The sequence below is a fragment of the Mustela nigripes genome, chromosome 16 (assembly GCF_022355385.1).
Source record: "Mustela nigripes isolate SB6536 chromosome 16, MUSNIG.SB6536, whole genome shotgun sequence".
NCBI classification, from domain to species: domain Eukaryota; kingdom Metazoa; phylum Chordata; class Mammalia; order Carnivora; family Mustelidae; genus Mustela; species Mustela nigripes.
The window spans coordinates 19,335,861-19,355,690 of record NC_081572.1 but is presented as its reverse complement, the minus strand read 5'-3'; the positions used below and the strand labels follow the sequence as shown (position 1 = coordinate 19,355,690).

Here is a 19,830-nt window from a genome sequence, read left to right as displayed (position 1 = left end):
AACAACAAAAAAAAACCAACAGTACACCTCTGGGCAGTTATTAGACTGCAGTTAAAACTTTTATTACAAATAATTAAATCTCTGCATAATGTCTCAGACAATATCAAACACCATTTCATTTCATATTTCTAACAGAAAGCAGAGTAGGCAGTCAGCACGAGAACCGAGACAGGACAAGTGTTAAATTTCAAGCTTCTGATCATACCACCTGGTGACCAAAGCTGATATGTCACTCTCTCACATTATCCAACTGTGCGTCTCACACATCTCGTCGACTCAGTGCAGACTGAAGTTTCTAGTTCATATTTTAAGTGCAGGAAGTTGAGAGAGATAAAGCCCAGTGAAAATACATCAATCTCAATTCAACTCCATTAACAATAACAACAAAAGCAAATTTAAATTAGTTTTGAGGGGAAGGGGGCAAGGGAGGTATGGGGTTAAGAGCCAAAACTATGACAAAGGCTGGTAGCTGTACAAGGCATGTTGTAGCTCTGGAAACTGTCACATGATATCCTAAAATAAAGTGGCTTTTGTGAATTTTTTTTTTCCTTTTTGGTATTGTAAACATGTGCTGTTTAATAGTACCCGAATTTAATTTAAAATACTTTTTTCTCTTTGCAAACAAAACAAAATTTAAAGCCTTTAAGGCAAATTTATCTTCCTCAGGAAAAAAAAAGTTACTTGTTATAAAACTGTGAGGACACCCAAGCAAGCCCCCACTTGAGATTCGTCAGCATGAACTTGAGAGCTTTTGTCCACTGTTCCTCAGAGTTAAACTGGGTTTTGATGGAATAGGAGCCGCCACTGCCTCCTGTGTCTTCAATCTTGCCTTTCTCCACATCCATCCTGCAGACGGACACAGCAGAGCTCATTAGTAACTGAGATCCGAGTTAAGTCAGTTCAGGCAAATGGGCAGGGACTTGGTCATGGGACCATTCACGTCATTTTATCTAGTAAAGAACTCTTGGCAAGGAATGGTAGTGTATTTTGGATTTGCTTGAAAGCCAAACATCAAGAAGGCTGTCACAAGAGCCTCATTGTCATTGCAGAGTACAGGGACAGGACACACACCCAAACAAATGAGAAGCCTGCAGCAGAGGGTACGTGGGGGTTACAGTGCTCCTGTCTGTTTTCCTAGGCATCCCTGAACTCAAGGGGAGAGAAGGGAGGCAGAAGAAAAGAAATGCTTTGTTTTGGGGTGACAGAAACAGCTCGGCCTTACTCTCTTGAACTAAGGTCTCCGTCTATCATTGGGCTCTTATAAAATTTGACCAAAGGAAGCATTCTTATTTATTTCCAAGGGCTTAAGGGGAAAAGCTTCCGGGAATTAGAGAACTGGTTTGACCTCTGTGCTAAGAAAATCCCCCCAAAGCCCCAAAAAGAATATTCTTTCTCCTCAGGGACCAAGTGGTCACATTCAGTCCGGCTCGGAATGTTGACTCTGTCTCTGCCCATCAGTGTCCTGTGACTCTGTGGCATTTTCTGCTTTCCCACCATTTACACACTATGTCTTGCTTCCACTCTTACTGTCCCTTAAATCCTGCTCAATTTGGTCCTACTCCATGTTCATTCCACATTAGGGGATACTGACCTGTAAGGAAGACAAAAACGTGTCTCGCCTTTTTCTACCTCTTCTTTGAACTGCTGCACACAGTCCAGGAAAGCCACCATGGCATGGTCAAACTTGTTGTCCCAGAAAAACCGCAAGCCCCCAGAACAATATAATGGCAGCTCCTGCCCAGGAAGAGAGAGAACCAGCTAAGGGGGTGGCACTGAGACTGGCTACCAGCGATTGTTCCCAAGCCTAGCAATCCCTCGAGTGGTGTTCTGTCCGTATTCCACTGGAAACAGTAAACTCGGGCCAATACGAGCCACCAAGAACTGCTTCACCATCACTGGAAATGAATTAAACCCTTGATCTCACAGTGATCCCTTTCCCACTCCAGCATATGTCTCCTCTGATCTGCCCTTAGCCCTTTGCAACAGATTGTAAGAACCTATTTTGTGTCTGCAGTCCCCAGAAGGCTAATCCTGACCTAGACAAGACCCCAAACAAGACATGGGATCATGAGGTGCCTCTAAGAAAGAAACTAGGAAATGCTGTTATCAAAAGGAAACCATTCCCTCAGGAGGTACAAGGATTCTGCCTTCCAGTGAGAATGGGGCTTCCCAGAATACCTTAGATTTGTCTGTCAGAGACTCCAGATACGAATGGTTTCCATAGGGAACGAGCCGATACCTAAAATGGAGATGCACACGGAGACGGATACAGGACTCCTGCTGAAGTGATTACTGGAATGTTAGAACCCAGTGATTTTCAGGCTTCATCCTCCCAAGGACAACTTTTATTATTCCCACCCCTCTCCCTCATCTCCCCATAGACTCCATGTTTAAAAGATGTTGTTACTGAGCCAACTACATTTATTATATAATTGGCTGGGGGGGCCTTTCATTGGAACATGTAGGTTTTGTTTAGGCTGAAAAAAACAAAAGCTGAAAACAGCTTGAGGAACCACCAAGGTTCTGGAGAAGCTGGGCTGGGAACCACAGCTCTGGTCATGCAGTTCAAGGACTGCTGCCTGAGTGGAGAGAGCCCTGTCGTAAGGGGGATGATCAGAAGCAGAGTCTCCACAGACAGAAAACCCTCACTGTGTTGGGAGCAAGGGCTCCTGGCCCAGCAGAGGACTCCCAGGTTGGAGATACAGATTATATCAAGGACACGCCACACCCCAAGAGAGGGGGGCATTTCTTACCTCTGAAATTTCAGACCCATCTTATTGGCCAGGGCGTGGAGCAGCAACACCGTCTGACCCCAGGCGGCATTGATCTCATTCCATTCCACGGGCACACTGGGCAGGCGACCCAGTCGGAAGTTATTGATGGTGCCAAACTGTCCACTGTGCCTGGAGGAAGGTGGGAGGGTGGGGGGAAACACAGGGAGACCTTAACACTCAGCAATTTGAGGCTTCCAGCTCGCACCTAAACCCTTGCATAAATCTCTCACCCCATCTCCCCATTCACATACCTCAGCTCTACTGGGCATTTTATTTACTTAAGTAAGCTCTGTGCCCAACGCGGGGCTTGGACTCACGACCTCAGGATCAGGAGCCACGTGCTCTACCGACCGAGCCAGCCTGGAGCCCCTCTACTTGGCACTTTAAATACACATCCAAACGTGAGTCATCATCTTTCTGCTTGTGCTCAGATGCCGAAGCAGAAAGGGGCACATCATTCCTGAACTCTCGCTCTCTGTTCCCTCCCCTCAAAAAACACCAAGCCCTCTTGACTGGACTTCCTAAATCTCTCCAATCTGTCCACTTTTTTCCAAACTCAGTGCCGCTGCTCTATCTTTTCCCACTTAGAGGCCACCTAACAAGTCTCCTTACCACTGGCACTGCCAACACTTCCCGCAGCGCAGGTAAAGCGACCACTCACAAAATGCTTCAGTGGTTTCCACTGCCCTTTGGATGAAGCCCAAATCCCTTCATGAGGTCTATGAGCTCCTTGGAGAACTGGTCACTCTCCAGTTTCATTATCTAGTCACTCTCCCCTTCACACTCAATCGCCAGTCACAATAAGCTCCTTTCAGGTCTCTGGACTCACCACCCCCATGTTCCTCTGTTTCTTTGCACATGATGTTCCTACACCAAGAACAATCCCCCCTGCAGGCTTCCCCTTCATGTCTCAGCTTAAACATTAACCTCCCCTGGGGCAAACTTTCCATGGGGCCTTCCCATATTGCACCCAGTGCCTTTATACGGCCCGAGAGCTCCCCCCGCCGCTGTCGGGGGTCACAGTCACCACGCCGCATCACAACAGGTTATCACACAGCCATCCCTTCCACGAGATTCTAAGCAACCAGAAGGTAGAACGCACACTGTGTGCTATTGCCCTTTGGGTTCTTAACATGGTGCCCGCCATGTATGAGATGCCCAAAAGATACTAGTTAAATGGACAAAACGTCGAATAAATACATCAATGATCCTAGGGGGAGCACCTGGGCAGATGACAAGGTTTTCATGGGACTGGGGGGCTCATGTGTACAGTCCCACATGGTGGGAGGCGGGCACCCCAGCCTGGTGGTCAGCAGCTAAGGTGCAGGCGTGCAGTGCTCCCCCGACCCTCCTCACCCTCCAGCCCACGTTACCAGATGTGGAAGGTTGCATTGAAGACATTGGTTTTCTTCAGCTTGTCCAGCTGCATCTGGGCATAGCGCATCTGGTTTTCCACGCTCTTCAGCTCATCGTCCAGCTCCAGCTGTTGTCGCTTGAATTCACTGTACTCCCGCTGGTACCTGTGAGCAGCAAAGGGGCCGCTGAAGGCTGCTGGTTCAGGACTGAAACTTCTCTCTCACCACCCGGCATAACAGTTCAGTCTGGTGGTTATGGGGAGACCTAGTTACAGCATCCTTTCCATTTGGCACAGATCCCATTCAAAGGAACATACAGGCCCTAGTTGTTCTGCCTGCGAGGGACCGAAAGGTCTCAAATTCCAGCTGCCCACATGCAAAAGGTAGAGGAAAACAGGACTTTCCTAAACCCGGGCCAAGCGCTTCTCGTATTTCTGATCCTTTACAGAAGGGAGGTGAGGGGGTTAAGAGTGGCTTTTTCCTTGAAATGACCGTAACTGAACTACCAGAACCTCACTTCTATGCACCTACCAGTCCTTTAGAGTTAGATACACCATTTCCAAGGAAACTTGCTCACTACTTTGAAAAGATTAATTTTTTCTCTATCACCTCCCCCACTTTAGTTAGTGCCGCCACTGGGTCTCCTCCCCTGGACAGAGGATTCTCTCAGGGCAGGATCACCAGTGAAATTTTGGGGCTGGGAAAGAACGAATGCAGGCCACCATGCTCATCTTTCCAGAGCAGGATGTGCGTTGGGTGGCTGACTTACGGTTCCCGACATGATGGAAATGCAACTAGAACCCTCGTTTCTCTGCTATTTCACCGACACACTTTTTTCACTTATGTGGGCATGCCCCTTCATATAGAACCCTCTCAACAGATCTCAAGAAACAGGGCCTGAGGGGCGCCTGGGTGGCTCAGTGGGTTTGGCTCAGGTCATGATCTCAGGGTCCTGGGATCGAGCCCTGCATCGGGCTCTCTGCTCAGTGGGGAGCATGCCTCCTCCCCTCTCTCTCTCTACCTGCCTCTCTGCCTACTTGTGATCTCTGTCTGTCAAATGAATAAATAAAAAATTTTAAAAGGGCTGTCTGGGTGGCTCAGTGGGTTAAGCCTCTGCCTTGCCCCCAGGTCATGATGTCAGGGTCCTGGGATCGAGCCCCGCATCGGGCTCCCTGCTCAGTGGGGAGCCTGCTTCCCTCTCTCTCTGTGCTTCTCTGCCTACTTGTGATCCCTGTCTGTCAAATAAATAAAATATTTAAAAAAAAAAAAAGAAAGAAAGAAAGAAAGAAACAGGGCCTGGAAACAGTATGTAGGATCTGGAGCAGACAAGCTGCCAAAAGACAGGTGACTGCAGCTTACAAAGTACACAGACACATTCAGTTAGAAGCCACTTGTCCTGGAGCCTCAGGCCAGGAAGACGGAGGAAGAGGGTGACGACTCACTGAGCTTCCTCCTGGTCCAGTCTCTCAGCCTCAGCCTGGACCTTCTCAAGATTTTCCGCCACCATCTTGCGGTTCTTTTCCACCTCTTCCAGCTCCTGGATCAGCCTCTCCTCCTCCAGTGCCAGCTCCTTTAGCTCCATTTGTAGCTGTTCACTGTCGTCCTCGTTCATCTGCTCTAAGATCTCCAGACAGCGCCTGCCGAGCACACAGGCAGAATATACTCACTGCAGGAGCCCGTTATGCTGTTTACCTGAGCACAGCTCCCGGGTCAGAGCCAGGCCGTCTCAGCATAGGGACAGCTCTCACATCCAGACCTCAGGTTCCCGGCGCCAGCTCTAGAGGAACTCACTTGTAGTTCTGACACTCATTTTCGGTGACGTTGAGCTGAGTGTCGAGCTGGTCTAAGAGAGTATCTGTGCATTCCTCGCACAGCGGGTGGTCCACATCAGTCTGGCCTGACATGATGTCAAAAAGGTCCCCAGTGACCTGGAAGGGTGGGGTGGGGGAGAGTCAGGGTAGGGCCTGGCGCCCGCGACCTATCAGACCACCCCCTCTAGGAGCCAGGCCTCCTGCTGCGACGCTGCCCACTTGCCTTCAGTCTTCGGCTGAGGTTCTCCATGGTGCCGCCGTCAGATGCCTCCCCGATCAGAGTGAAGCTGTTGGCACTTTCAGTAGACATCATCCTGCAGACAGCCCCCCGCCCACGGGCCACATGAGGGAGCAGAGAGGCCTCCTCCACCGACTGTTGTTGTCAGTGGCAGGGACTCTCAAGCACCGGCTGAGGGGTCTCAAGGCGCATACGCACTCCTAGCCCGACTGACCTCCCAAGGGTACCTCTCTCCCAAGGGAAGGCCATGCTGGTCTTCCACAGGGGCACTCAGCTCGAAGGTTGGCCTGGATGGACTAAGGAGGGGAGAGGGGGCATCAAAAACTGACATGTGGGTGTGTGTCTACAGCAGAAAAGGAAGGAGAATCAGGAAAGACCATTTTTAAATCTTATACCCCTCGCCAGCAGCCTTCACATGCATCAACGACTAAGAACCTGAACGTCTGACAACACCTGCTACTCTAAAGCTTTTCAAGAGCCCATCTCTTTTATCGTCATTCACTCCCTCAGACTTTCCATTGTCCCTTCCCACTGTGTGAATGGCTACAGGGCAAACCAATACTGGAAAGGGCTGGGCCAGGTATAAGAGAATACATCTTTTCTGGAAGAGCCAAAAGGTTAGGTGATTTATCTCCACCACCTGGCTCCAGGTCTCAATTCTGGGTTCCATTAAAATTCTATTGGCCTCTGGCAAGAAACAGGGGGCTGGGAGTGGTAGGCACCTGGCTGGGGGGATGAATCTGCGAGAGACACCATCCTGGCGAGTTTCAAGAAACGGCTCCTGCGAAGGAAATAAGAAGGCATTAGAACTCTGGCAGCTTGGAGGTGGGAGTCCCAAACAGCCTCAGAACTATCTGGTTTTAACCTTGATTGATAACTGCCGGACTTGATAAACCAGACACTTAAGAAATAGGAATTACCTAGCCCATCCTCAGATATGTGCACTAAGAGAGGACCCCGGTACAGACACACCCCAAGTCCCATGTGACTTTTTATGGGAAACATCTCCCAACTATGTTATACTCCACTGTAGTTAAATTTACATTTTCTCAACACTTCCCAGTTAGGGGTAGGGGAAGAATGCCCTGAAACACCACACAAGAAAAAAGCCGTATCAGACTGCAATGAAGTTTGCCGTGGCATACAACAAAGTAGGTAATTTATATGCTTTTGATACTTTGATATAATTTATGTGTGATCAAATACTTAGACATCTACCTTTGACAAAGAAAATGATCACTGATGTTATCACAGTTTAAAAATGACATGTTTGGGGTGCTGGGGGGCTCAGTAGTTAAGTGTCTGCCTTCAGCTCAGGTCATGATCTCGGGGTCCCGGGATAGGGTCCCAGGTTGGACTCCCTGCTCAGCGGAAGTCTGCTTCTCCCTCTCCCTCTGCATTCCCCAACCCCTGCTCATGTGCACGCAGTCTCTCAAATAAAATCTTTAAATAAACAAAAATGACATGTTCTCTAATACTGATGATCCTTTCTAGCTAGAGTAATCATATTCTAGTCCAAACTAAGCTACTTTTGAGAATGGAGAGGAGTGGATATTAATAATTAGCTAGGACAACAGATATAAACCAGGCATGCCTTGGGATGACCTGTGTGTCCAGGTCATTTCCCACCTATAATGGCTGGTAATTCTGCTTCAAATAAAAAGCCTCTCCCCACATTTTAAAATTATGCCTCATTTGTCATCGTGTGACCTCAGAAGCACTTCTGGACCTCCTCCATAACCCACAGTGGCCTGATCACGTAGAATATCTCTTGTTAACCAAAAATCCCAAAAGTCTCGGGGCTCCTGAAGCACCAAGTACCCTGCAGAAACCCAGTTTGCATTTCAGTGTTTCATACCTCTCCTGGGTTAGCCTCTTCCTCTTGGGTCTCTCCTGGTTTCACCTGGGCAGTGGCAAGTAATGGAGCTAAGGACAAGGAAAATACCAGAATTAGAGAGAGCCTTAACAAAGCTGGAGTGTGTATGAAAGTACGGGAAAACAAGGAAAAAAAGCCTCATCACCACTCCCACCTCCACCTTTTCCTTTAAGTACCATCTGCACATAGATAAACCTTTTGTCTTCCTCCCCTTACCCCCATTAAATCAGATTAAGGAAATTTCTTTTTAGATTAAGGAATTTTTAAAAAATTTTCCCACTGTAATATCACGATTGTGTTTTGAAAAAGACATCTTAGCACAAGTGCCATCTTCCAGTCATTCGCTAAAATGACCAACACAAAGGGAGAGAGGAGAGGTACCCCACTGTATGTTCTTTAGGTCTTTTAGAAAACATGGAGTTCCTTTGGCAACATACATGCGAATTTACAAAAAAGGTGATACAGTGGACATCAAGGGAATGGACGCTGTTCAAAAAGGACTGCCCTGCAAACATTACCATGGAACAATTGGAAGAGTCTACAATGCTACTCAGCATGCTGTTGGCGTTGTTGTGAACAAACAAGGACAAGATTCTTGCCAAGAGAATTAATGTACATGTTGAGCATATTAAACACTCAAGAGCCAAGATAGCTTCCTAAAGCCTGTGGTGGAAAATGATCAGAAAAAGAAGGAAGTCAAAGACAAAGGTACTTGGTTCAACTGAAGCGTCAGCCTGCCCCAACCAGAGAAGCCCACGTGGCGAGAACCAACGGAAAGGAGCCCGCGCGGCTGGAACCCATTCCCTAATTCATGGCATGAAAAATTTAAGCAAAATAAAAGATGTCAAGGCTGTAAAAATGTTTCTCTTGAGCAGAAGTATAGTGTCCTTTCCCCTCCAAAAATATTTAAAGCAAACTTTTTGTCCTAAAAAATAAAAATAAAAAACAAAAAGACATCTTATCTTTCAAAAATACTCACCAAAACATTTACAGTATCTTTACGTTTGGGATTTCCTCCAACATAATTAGGGGTGAGAGGGGAATAGACGGGGGTATAGATGAAACAGGATTTAAATATGCATTAATAATTGTCGAAGCTAGGTGATGAGTATATAAGGTTCCTTTTATACTCTGAAGTTTTCCATAACAAAAATTAACATCTCCTCTCCTCCAGAAAAACTTGGAAGGAACACGAGAGAACTTTCTGGGAAGATGAAACCATTCTACATCCCAATGATCTGAGTTACACGAGTGTATCCATTTTGTCAAAAATGCACAGCTAAGATTTGTACATTTAAAGGCATGACATTTTTGAAGATATAGAGAACACAAGAATGGTGAATGTGGCTTCTTGTTGAAGCAGGGTGATGGATATGAGGGAGTTCACTATGCTATTCCCTTGACCAAATGATTGAAATTTTCTGTAGTGAAAGGTTAAAAATATATTAAAGAGGGGCGCCTGGGTGGCTCAGTGGGTTAAAGCCTCTGCCTTCGGCTCAGGTCATGATCCCAGGGTCCTGGGATCGAGCCCCATGTCGGGCTCTCTGCTCAGCAGGGGGCCTGCTTCTCTCTCTCTCTCTGCTTGCCTCTCTGCCTACTTGTGATCTGTCTGTCAAATAAATAAATAAAATCTTTAAAAAAAAGGAGAGAGAAATTGGTAGCAATGATAACAGCTAACACTTGAATACTATTTGCCCAGTATATCCCTAAGTACTTAAGTTTTTCATCATACCCAATCCTTACAATAACCCTGAGGTCATTTTACATTTTACAGATAAAGAAACCAAGAAACCAGGGCTTAAAAAGTAAAAGTAACTTACAAAAAGCCATCCAGCTAGCAAATGACACTTATTTTTTTTTTTTTAAGATTTTATTTATTTATTTAACAGAGAGAGATCACAGTAGACAGAGAGGCAGGCAGAGAGAGGGAAGCAGGCTCCCTGCTGAGCAGAGAGCCCGATGCGGGGCTCGATCCCAGGACCCTGAGATCATGACCTGAGCCGAAGGCAGCGGCCCAACCCACTGAGCCACCCAGGTGCCCCATCAAATGACACTTATGATTTAAATCCAAACAGGCTGACTCTGGACCCAAGAGCTTATTTATCTTTTTTTTTTTTTTTAAGATTTTATTTATTTATTTGACAGAGAGAAATCACAAGTAGATGGAGAGGCAGGCAGAGAGAGAGAGAGGGAAGCAGGCTCTCCGCTGAGCAGAGAGCCCGATGTGGGACTCGATCCCAGGACTCTGAGATCATGACCTGAGCCGAAGGCAGCGGCTTAACCCACTGAGCCACCCAGGCGCCCCCCCCAAGAGCTTATTTAAACTAGCTATTCAGTCTTTTCTTTGTTTTGTCTCTAACTTCATCCCACTTCTTGGACTTTAAGAAACTGTTCCTCCATTTACCTAATGTTGGCCACCGGATAAGTCACTTAACCTCTCTGAGCCTCAATTTCTCAACTGTAAAATGATGACTGTACTCCTCCATTGGGGTTGTTGCAGGGATAAGTGATATAATGCATGTAAGGCACTTGCTATACGGTAAGCCCTCAACAAAAATTGTTTATTATTATATATACATATTCCTTTACTCTGAAACAGTAAGAGCAGAAAACTAAGGACCCTTCCTTAAAATAGGAAGCTCTCAGAAGCACACACTGTCAGAACTCCTTCATGTTCCCGACTAGAAAACCGGGAGGCCGAGAGATGAAATGACTTTCCCAAGTTCACAGCAAGTTTGTGGCAGATTACAAAGACAGCCACCTTAAGACCTACATCTCCAAAGCTGCCCTTTTCCCACGATCTTGACCACCCTCTTTCCAAGGGTCTCCCTGACCTGTGAGCTCCTGGATGGTGACACGATCCAGGATCTTGAAGCTCGTGTCCAGTTTCAGGGGCTGGCTGCAACGCTGGCACACGAAGCTCACTTGCATGGTGCTGCTGGAAGTTTTAGACCCCTCCATCCCTGCGGCGGTAGAGAGGCGATGTTAGGTTGAATCAGCGCCCTTGAACTCTAGGTCCGGGGCTACCACCTGCCTTGTTGGTATAGTGAAGGGGGGAAATCCTCGCCCACGCCATTCCCTGTAGGAGCGGTCGGATATCAGGCGGACCCGTTTCCGGGAAAGCCCTGGCAAAGCCAGTTTACCAGCCCAGAGTCTGGGAGCGGCTTCGACAGGGGCCGTCAGGGTTCCCAGGCTCTCTTCTAAAGCCCCGGTTCAGCCCCCGAGCGTCACCTCGGGACCCGGAGCCCGCAACCCTGGTCCAGTCTACCGCGGGGGCACCGTGGCGTCAGGTCTCCCCGGGAGGGACGCCTCCAGAGCTGCCATAGCACAGCCTTCTGATACTTCCCTATCGGCCAGCGGAGGACTTCCGCCCGGACCGGACGTGACGTCATGACCGCCTTGCTGTGGCTCGGGTGGTCGGTCGGGCCGTACTTGTTTACGGGCCCCGCCGCGCCACCTAGAGGCTGATCTGGGAAGCGCGGCAGGCGTTGGCGGGTGGGCAATAGTAGTGAGGAAGAGGCAAGGATGAGTTAGGAAAGAAAGAGGAGCCTCACCCAATCTGCAACTCTGTGTCTTTTCTTTAGATTTGTTACTTCTGAGAAGAACCACTTTAATTCTTCTTGAAGTATCAGTTTTAAAACTTTCTCCTTGGGGGAGCTGGGCTCTCTTTCAAATGCCCCTGAAAAAGTGGTAGACACACCTGGGAGGGGAAGGTGAGGAGGTAAATTTTATCCTGTTCTACTTTATATTTTAAACTTTTAGCTATTTATTAGAGAAAATGAAGCGTTTCAGATATCAAATATCAAGTTATCGAAATTATAAAACTAAAACATTTTATCTTGATGCAGGAATAGACCACAATCAATGGAACATAATATAGTTTAAGAATAGACCAAGTTTACAGGGGTTTTAGTATATTGTAAAAGCTCGTATTTCAAATCAGTGGGGAAATGAGCTACTTAATAAGTGATGACTGGATCCAAACAGTCATGTAGAGAGCAGAGAGCTGAATCTCTACCTCCCTGTTTACCCCGAAAGAAGCTCCAAATTGGTCACAAATTTAAGAATCAAAACCACAATAGTTAAAGGTACTAGATGAAAGCATTAGTGAATATTTGGAGTGGAGAAGATCTAAGTATGATGAAAATCAAAAGCAAAGAGGAAAATATGGAATTCTACCCCTTAGAAATTAAAGCTTTCTGAACTGTCAATGACACTGTAAAAAAATTTACAGAAGAAAAGTGTAGAATATAGTTGTGGCTCATAAGACAGGTGAGTTTCCTCAATATACAGAGATCTATTTGATCAAAATACAGAACTTTTTCAAAAAAACCACCAAAGACCAGTAATGAAATGGGCAAAATATATGAAAAAGTGAGCTCGCAGAACAACAAATGGTTGATAAAGAAACAGATGTTTCATTTCATTTGTAATTAAGTCAATGGAAGTTAAATGGGGAAGCATTGTTGATTTATGAGATTGGTAAAGGCTAAACCAGTTGATAACATCAAATGCTGATGAGCATTCATGAAACTCTAAAATAACATCGGCTGGGAATGTAAATTAGTATAATCTTTTTGGAGGTCAGTTTGGAAACATCTATCAAATTCTTTTTTTTTAAATAATTTTATTTTATTTATTTGACAGACCAAGATCACAAGTAGGCAGAGAGTCAGGTAAAGAAAGAGAGAGAGAGGGAGGAGTAAGCAGCCTCCCCGCCGAGCAGAGAGCCTGATGTGGGGCTCAATCCTAAGACGCTGGGATCATGACCTGAGCCGAAGGCAGAGGCTTAACCCACTGAGCCACCCAGGTGCCCTGGAAACATCTATCAAATTCTTAAATGTTCATATTCTTGGACTCATAAAATATCTTTCTAGGAATTTACCTAATAGATATACAAGTACACAAATATATACGTCCAAGAATGTTCACTGCTCAATGTCCTTCAGCCATAGAGGATTGTTTAAATAAACTGTGGTATTATTCATTCAGCAGAGTACTATGTAGCCATGAAAAAGAATAAAGTAAAATTCCTTTTTTTTTATTCATTTTTTTGACAGACAGAGATCACAAGTAGGCAGAGAGGCAGGCAGAGGAGGGAAGCAGGCTCCCCACTGAGCAGACAGCCCGATGCGGAGCTCAATCCCAGGACCCTGGGACCATGACCTAAGGCGAAGGCAGAGGCTTTAACCCACTGAGCCACTCAGACAACCCTAAAATTGCTTTTTATTTGGTAAATTTGGTCACTTTGATAATAGTCAGAAAGAAGGGCAAAGGTGGCTCTAGGGAGACTAGCTAAGAGGTTTCTCCATGAATTGAGCCAAGAGGTGTCAATCGAAATAAAAATTATAGGCAGTATACATGGTATGATTTTATTTGTATAAAAAATAACATGACATATGATATGACCTGTGTTACGTGGACAATGGGACAGAGACTTTTTCTTCTACTTAAGACAAGTTTGTACTGCTGGATTTTTTTTTAAATAAGCCTATAATTCATTTAGAAGATCAAACCTTTACAGGAAGATGATTTTTTTTTTTAAAGAAGGTATTTATTTAACAGAGAAGGAGCACAGGAAGGGGGAGCGGCAGAGGGCGAAGAAGGCCCTCTGTAGGCAGGCCCTCTGCTGAGCAAGGAGCCTGATTTGGGGCTTGATCTCAGGACCCTGGGATCATAACCTGAGCAGAAAGCAGTCACTTAACTGACTGAGCCACCCAGGTGCCCCTATAGGAAGATAATACAACAAATTCAGGAAGTTAGGGGGTTAGTGTCATAATGTTACCCTTAATCTCACCACACTGTAACTTTTATGGTTTCCATTCAGATGGGTTAATGTGTACTTTAACAGTTGTATTTGTATTTATAATCTGTATGTAATTTTTGTATCTTGTTTTTAAAATTTAATATTACATATTATATTTTTCATTTTGCTACACAATTTTTGTAATTCCCATTCTCATATACTGCATTATGTTACATCAAATGAATGGCTTTAATGTATTTCTTCTTTGCTGGAAATTTCCATTGTTTCCAGCGTGGCTGATTACAATAATGCTGCAATGAAAAGCTGACGGCTTCCTTGTGTTAAAGTCTCACTATTGGGATTATTGAATTAAAAGAGCATGGCTAGGGGCGCCTGGGTGGCTCAGTGGTTTGGGCTGCTGCTTTTGGCTCGGGTCATGATCTCAGGGTCCTGGGATCGAGCCCCGCATCGGGCTCCCTGCTCCGCGGGAAGCCTGCTTCCCTCTCTCTCTCTCTCTCTCTCTGCCTGCCTCTGTGCCTACTTGTGATCTCTGTCTGTCAAATAAATAAATAAAATCTTTAAAAAAAAAAAAAAAAGAGCATGGCTAGGGGCGCCTAGGTGGCTCAGTGGGTTAAGCCGCTGCCTTTGGCTCAGGTCATGATATCAGGGTCCTGGGATCAAGTCCCACATCAGGCTCTCTGCTCAGCGGGGAGCCTGCTTCCCCCTCTCTCTCTCTGCCTGCCTCTCCATCTACTTGTGACTTCTCTGTCAAATAAATAAATAAAATCTTTTTTAAAAAAAAGAGCATGGCTATTTCATGTCTATTGACTAACATTAGCAATTGCTTAGAAAGCGGTTGCACATAATTATATTCTTCCCCCAGTAGCATATTAGAGAGTCTGTTTCACAATACCCTGGCCAGTATTAGATATCATATATCTGATGAATAAAGGCAAAAAAAAAATGGCACTTCCCTGTTATTTTCACTGGCATCTTTGGTTACTTGTATATATTGGCTTGCTGTAGTTTCTCTTTTGTGAATTTTGTTTGCATCTTTTGCTCATTTATCTGCTAGGTTCTTAATATTTTTATTAATATTTTCCATCAATTTATGCAACTTCTATTTAATTAAGGTGTTTTCCAGATGTGCAAAAATTTTACATTTTTATAAAGTCAAATCTTCTCTTCTTTTCCTTAAGATTTTATTTATTTATTTGAGAGAGAAAGAGCATGAGAGGAGAGAGGTCAGTGGGAGAAGCAGACTCCCTGCCGAGCAGGGAGCCCGATGCAGGATTCGATCCCGGGAATCCAGGATCATGACCTGAGCAGAGGGAAGTTGCTTAGCCAACTGAGCCACCCAGGTGCTCCAAATCTGCTTTTTTTCTTGGTGACTTATATTGTTTAGAAAGTTGTTTCCATGGGATAAATAAATATTAAAATGAAATTTAAAATTTTTGAAGATTTTATTTATTTGAGAAGAGAGTGGGAGAGAGAGCACGAAAGCAGGAGAGCAGAGGGAGAGGGACAAGCAGATTCCCCACTGATCATGGAGCCTGAGATCGTGACCAGAGCTGAAATCAAGAGTTGGACACTAGGACAGAAGTGAGGAGGTGGAGGGGCACCTGGGTAGCTCAGTTGGTTAAGCATCTGTCTTCCGTTCAAGTCATGATCCCAGGGTCCTGGGATCAACCCCCACATTGGGCTCCCTGCTTATCGGGCTCCCTGCTCCCACTCTTCCCTCACCCCTCTCTTCCCTGCTCGTGTTCTCTCTCTTTCTCTCTTTCAAAAAAATAAAAATAAATAAAATCTTCAAACAACAGCCACAACAAGTGAGGAGATGGAGAAAAGCATACTCATATAAGATGCATTATACAGGTAAAGCTAACAGGACCTGCTCATGAATTAGATGTGGCAAGAGGAAGGAAAGAGAGGAATCAAGGTTGACAGTTCAATGTTGGTTTGAACAACTAAGTGGATAGTTGTCTTTTACTGAGATGGGAAAGGGCAGGAAAATAACAGGTGTATGGAAGAATCCAGAATCCTGGTTTGGCCATATCATGCTTCAGATGTCTATTCGTTACCCAGATAGGACAATTGGAGCTCAGTAAAGATGTCAGGACTACAGATACAAATTTAAAACGATCTGCATACAGATGGTATTTATAGCTATGAACATGGGTGATACCTCTTAGGGAGAAAGTGTAAGAGGAGAATAATAAAGGATGTAGGACTAAGCCCTGGAGCATGCCACCATTAGGAAGTAAGCAGTGGAGGAAGACCCAGAAAAGGGAATAGGTCACCAGTGAGGTTGGAGGAATGTTGGAAAAACAGCTTGCCATGTGAGTGGTTAGGGGTGCCGGGGTGGCTAAGTCAGTTAAGTGTCCAACCCTTGATTTTGGCCTATAATTTTTGGTCATGATGGTAGAGTTCTGAGATTGAGCCCCATATCGGGTTCCAAGTTCAGTGGTGAGTCTGCTTGAGATTGTTATCTCTCCTTCTCCCTCTGGCCCTTCCCCTGCTCACATACTCTCTAAATAAATAAATAAAATCTTTAAAAAAATTTTTTTTAAGATTTTATTTATTTATCAGAGGGGGGCGGAGAGAGCGAACACAGGCAGACAGAATGGCAGGCAGAGGCAGAGGGAGAAGCAGGCTCCCTGCCGAGCAAGGAACCCGATGTGGGACTCGATCCCAGGACGCTGGGATCATGACCTGAGCCGAAGGCAGCTGCTTAACTAACTGAGCCACCCAGGAGTCCCTAAAAAAATTTTTTTTAAGTGGAGTGGTTAATGTGTACCACCCAGAAATGCAAGATGAAGAGAGGTAATCCCTGGTGCTATCAGCATGGCAACTGGTAACCTAACAAGAACAATCTCAGTGAGAACATGGGGTGGGAGAGCCTGATTGGAGTGGACTGGAATGAGTGGGAGATGAAGTAAAGTAAGAGACAATAATATCATTCAAGAAATCTTGGCATGGGGAAGAGCAGAGAAATGGAGTGATAGCTACAGAGGAATCTGGGTCCATTTTTCTCAAGATGGGAGAAATCTATCATGTTTGAAAATGATCCAACAGAGAGAGATAAATGTAATATAGGGGGAAAATGGATAATCACAGGAGCAGAGACCTAGAGAAAGTGAAGTGTATGGGACCCAATGCACGAAGAGTTGGTTTTTGATCGGAACAGGGTCTTTCCTTTAATGAAAGAGGAGGAAAGGCAGAAAGTACTTATGGGCTGGCAAACTTAGTGGGGAGAGGAAGTTCTCATTTGTTTCAGAGGCAGAGGCAGAGGCAGATTCTTCATTGCCTTCTCAATGAAGAATCAGCCAAAATCATAAATTGGATGTGGTAGGGGAGGAATTGTCGAGGATTAAGGAAATGAGAAAGCACGACAGTCATTTGGAGTGTACGCGAGTACACTTGTCAGGGACAAGTAATAGGTTCTCTGCAGTGTTGTGCACCCATGTGGACATGAATTTAAAGTGGTACCAGTCATCAGTAATCACATTTGATTCACAAGCACCAGAAATGAGTAGTTCGGTAAATGTAGTGGCCCTCAACAATTGTTAACTGAATAAATAAATAAATGAGTGGAGTGTTACATAAAACGTTTGGACAGGGAAGGAGGAAGGAAAATAAAGAACGAATGTGTATCTGTCGTCTTACAACCTACCTAAAGATAAAACACAATTATTTGAAAACAAAGCCATATTTCAACAAATACAAACATATGAAGTTTTCAACTTAAAGTTGTTAATTCTGAAAGAAATGCAGGGTAATCACATACTTAAGATAGGATGAAGTTAATTTGGAAAAGCATTCCTAAAGTTAACTTCCAGATCAGAGTTTACACTGATCTGTACACTAGGTACAAGTGTTAACAGAAAGCAGAGGTAAAATAGAGAAAACTAATAGACATTAATAAGGAAGACGGGTAATATGGGCTCTGTTGCATATAGTCTTGAAGAAATGGAAACAGACCTGGAATTTGGAAGCAGCGATAATAATTATATAGTGTAAGGAGTAACCTCTTCATGTTAAGCACTAACAGGTAACTTAGTTGACAATAGCTGCTATTTATCTGATCCCTGCCTTGTGTCCACACAGTGTTTGTTAGGTTTTTTTTTTTACGTATTTATGATTTCTAATATTCACAAACAGTCCACAGAATTGCATATTATTTATTTATAATCAAAATTCCTTTTTACAGATGAGGGAATTGAGACCCAGCATTTCAGTCATTTCCCAAAAATATCACAGAAAGGAGCTGAGGTAGGATTAACCCAAGTCTCTGATTCCAAAGGCCATAGTCAATGGCACTTTATTTAAAGATTTTATTTATTTGACAGGCAGAGAGCACAAGTAGGCAGAGAGGCGGGCAGAGAGAGAGAGAGAGAGAGAGAGAGGGAGGGAGGGAAGCAGGCTCCCTGCTGGGCAGAGAGACCCAGGACACTGGGATCAAGTGGGAAGGCAGAGGCCTTAACCCACTGAGCCACCCAGGTGTCCCAATGGCACTTTATTTAATTGTGTATTCCTGCCATTTCCCTTGTGCTTAGCTTAGAGGCCTTCCCGGGATAAATGCTGAGCAGAAAGAATGACTCCAAAATGTAGATTAGACAACCTGCCTTCTTACTTAATTCAAAGGGACGCCTGGGTGGCTCAGTGGGTTGAGCCTCTGCCTTGGGTCTCAGGGTCCTGGAATCCAGCCGCGCATTGGGCTTTCTGCTCAGGGGGGAGCCTGCTTCCCCCCGGCCCCTGACTGCCTCTCTGCCTACTTGTGATCTCTCTCTGTCAAATAAATAAATAAAATCTTAAAAAAAAAAAAATAGACCCCTGGTGTTCTCTACCTCAGTCATTTCCTAACATTCCTCAAATTTTGCAGTAATGTTGTCAGGTTATTTTCTGCTGTCTTTCACCAGTATTAAGACCCAGGTGGTCAGAGAACTTGAGTCTTGTTTAACTTTTGACTTCCCTGAGATGTGCTTTTCTATTTTTTTTAAGATTTTATTTGTTTATTTTGAGAGAGCGAGGACTCTCTCAAAGCAGGGGGAAGAGGCGGAGGCAGAGAGAGAAGCAGACTCCCCGCTAAGCAAGGAGTCTGATGCAGGACTCAACCCCAGTACCCTGGGATCATGACCCCAGCTGAAGGTAGAGGCTTAACCGGCTGAGCCACCCATGTGCCCGAGATGGGCTTTTCAGTACAGGAGTCACTAGCCACATGTGGAACCTCTGAATCGAGAGCGACAATAAGTGTAAAATCCATACTTGATTTCAAAGACTTGGCTTGAGAAAAGAATGTGTAAGATCTCATCCATATTTTTATATTGATTACACATCGAAAATTTAATGTTTGGATAAACCGGGTTAAATTTATGATTAAAATTACTTTCACCTGTTTTGCCTTTTAACGTGACTACTAGATAATTTTTACTCACATAAGTGCCTCGCGTATTTCTAGTCTCTGGGACAATGCTGTTCCAGGGCCTAGTACAGGGTCCTGCCCCTATTTTATTGCGCGAAATAACCAGTGTTAAGAGACCGAATGAATGGATGGATGAATGAAGAGCTATGGTCTCTGCCTCTTATTAGGAAAATAGAATATGGCATTGTCCTGTAAGTCAGGAGATCGGGGTTCTGGTCCAGGTTTACTGGAAATACTATGCAGCCTTGGACAAGCAGTGCCCCACTCTGGGTGTCAATTTGCCCATCAGGCAGCTAATCCCTGAGGTCTCGAAGTGTATGAGAGTAAGTGGCGGAGAAAGGTGGGGAAGCCTGGTACCACAGGATTTGACTTCTGTTTGGCTCCAGCCTAACACTAGGGCTTCGACCGACGGGAGGAGGCAGCAAAAATCACAGACTAGAAGCCCCGAGTCCCGCGCCGGGACCGCCGGCTTCCTTGGGCCGACGTCACTGGGGCGCGACGGCGTGGTCCTCCCGTCCCCGAGGCGGCAGCGGTTCAGAAGGTTCCCCCCGGCAAGGGCGAGCGCCGACCTAATGGAAGGTCAAACAATACTCGAGTCTCTCTAATGC

General features: G+C 45.2%; 1 protein-coding gene across 3 annotated transcripts; it reads right to left on the bottom strand.

Moving 5' to 3' along the window:
* Positions 1 to 28: 28 nt before the first annotated feature.
* Positions 29 to 11,426, bottom strand: BECN1 (beclin 1). 3 transcript variants are annotated; one of them, XM_059380090.1, is made up of 13 exons: positions 11,198 to 11,426; positions 10,889 to 11,017; positions 8,037 to 8,104; positions 6,901 to 6,959; positions 6,406 to 6,474; positions 6,164 to 6,254; positions 5,921 to 6,057; positions 5,572 to 5,766; positions 4,148 to 4,294; positions 2,754 to 2,903; positions 2,179 to 2,239; positions 1,592 to 1,734; positions 29 to 846 (listed from the first exon to the last, which is right to left on the bottom strand). In XM_059380090.1, exons 2-13 carry the CDS (start codon positions 11,013 to 11,015, stop codon positions 678 to 680), a joined length of 1,416 nt encoding a protein of 471 aa, XP_059236073.1. In that variant the 5' UTR covers positions 11,016 to 11,017; positions 11,198 to 11,426; the 3' UTR covers positions 29 to 677. The 3 variants fall into 3 exon arrangements, with proteins under 3 accessions (XP_059236073.1, XP_059236072.1, XP_059236074.1); XM_059380089.1 differs by having other exon boundaries at positions 11,286 to 11,426; XM_059380091.1 differs by lacking the exon at positions 6,406 to 6,474 and having other exon boundaries at positions 11,286 to 11,426.
* Between the last annotated feature and the right edge of the window lie 8,404 nt (positions 11,427 to 19,830).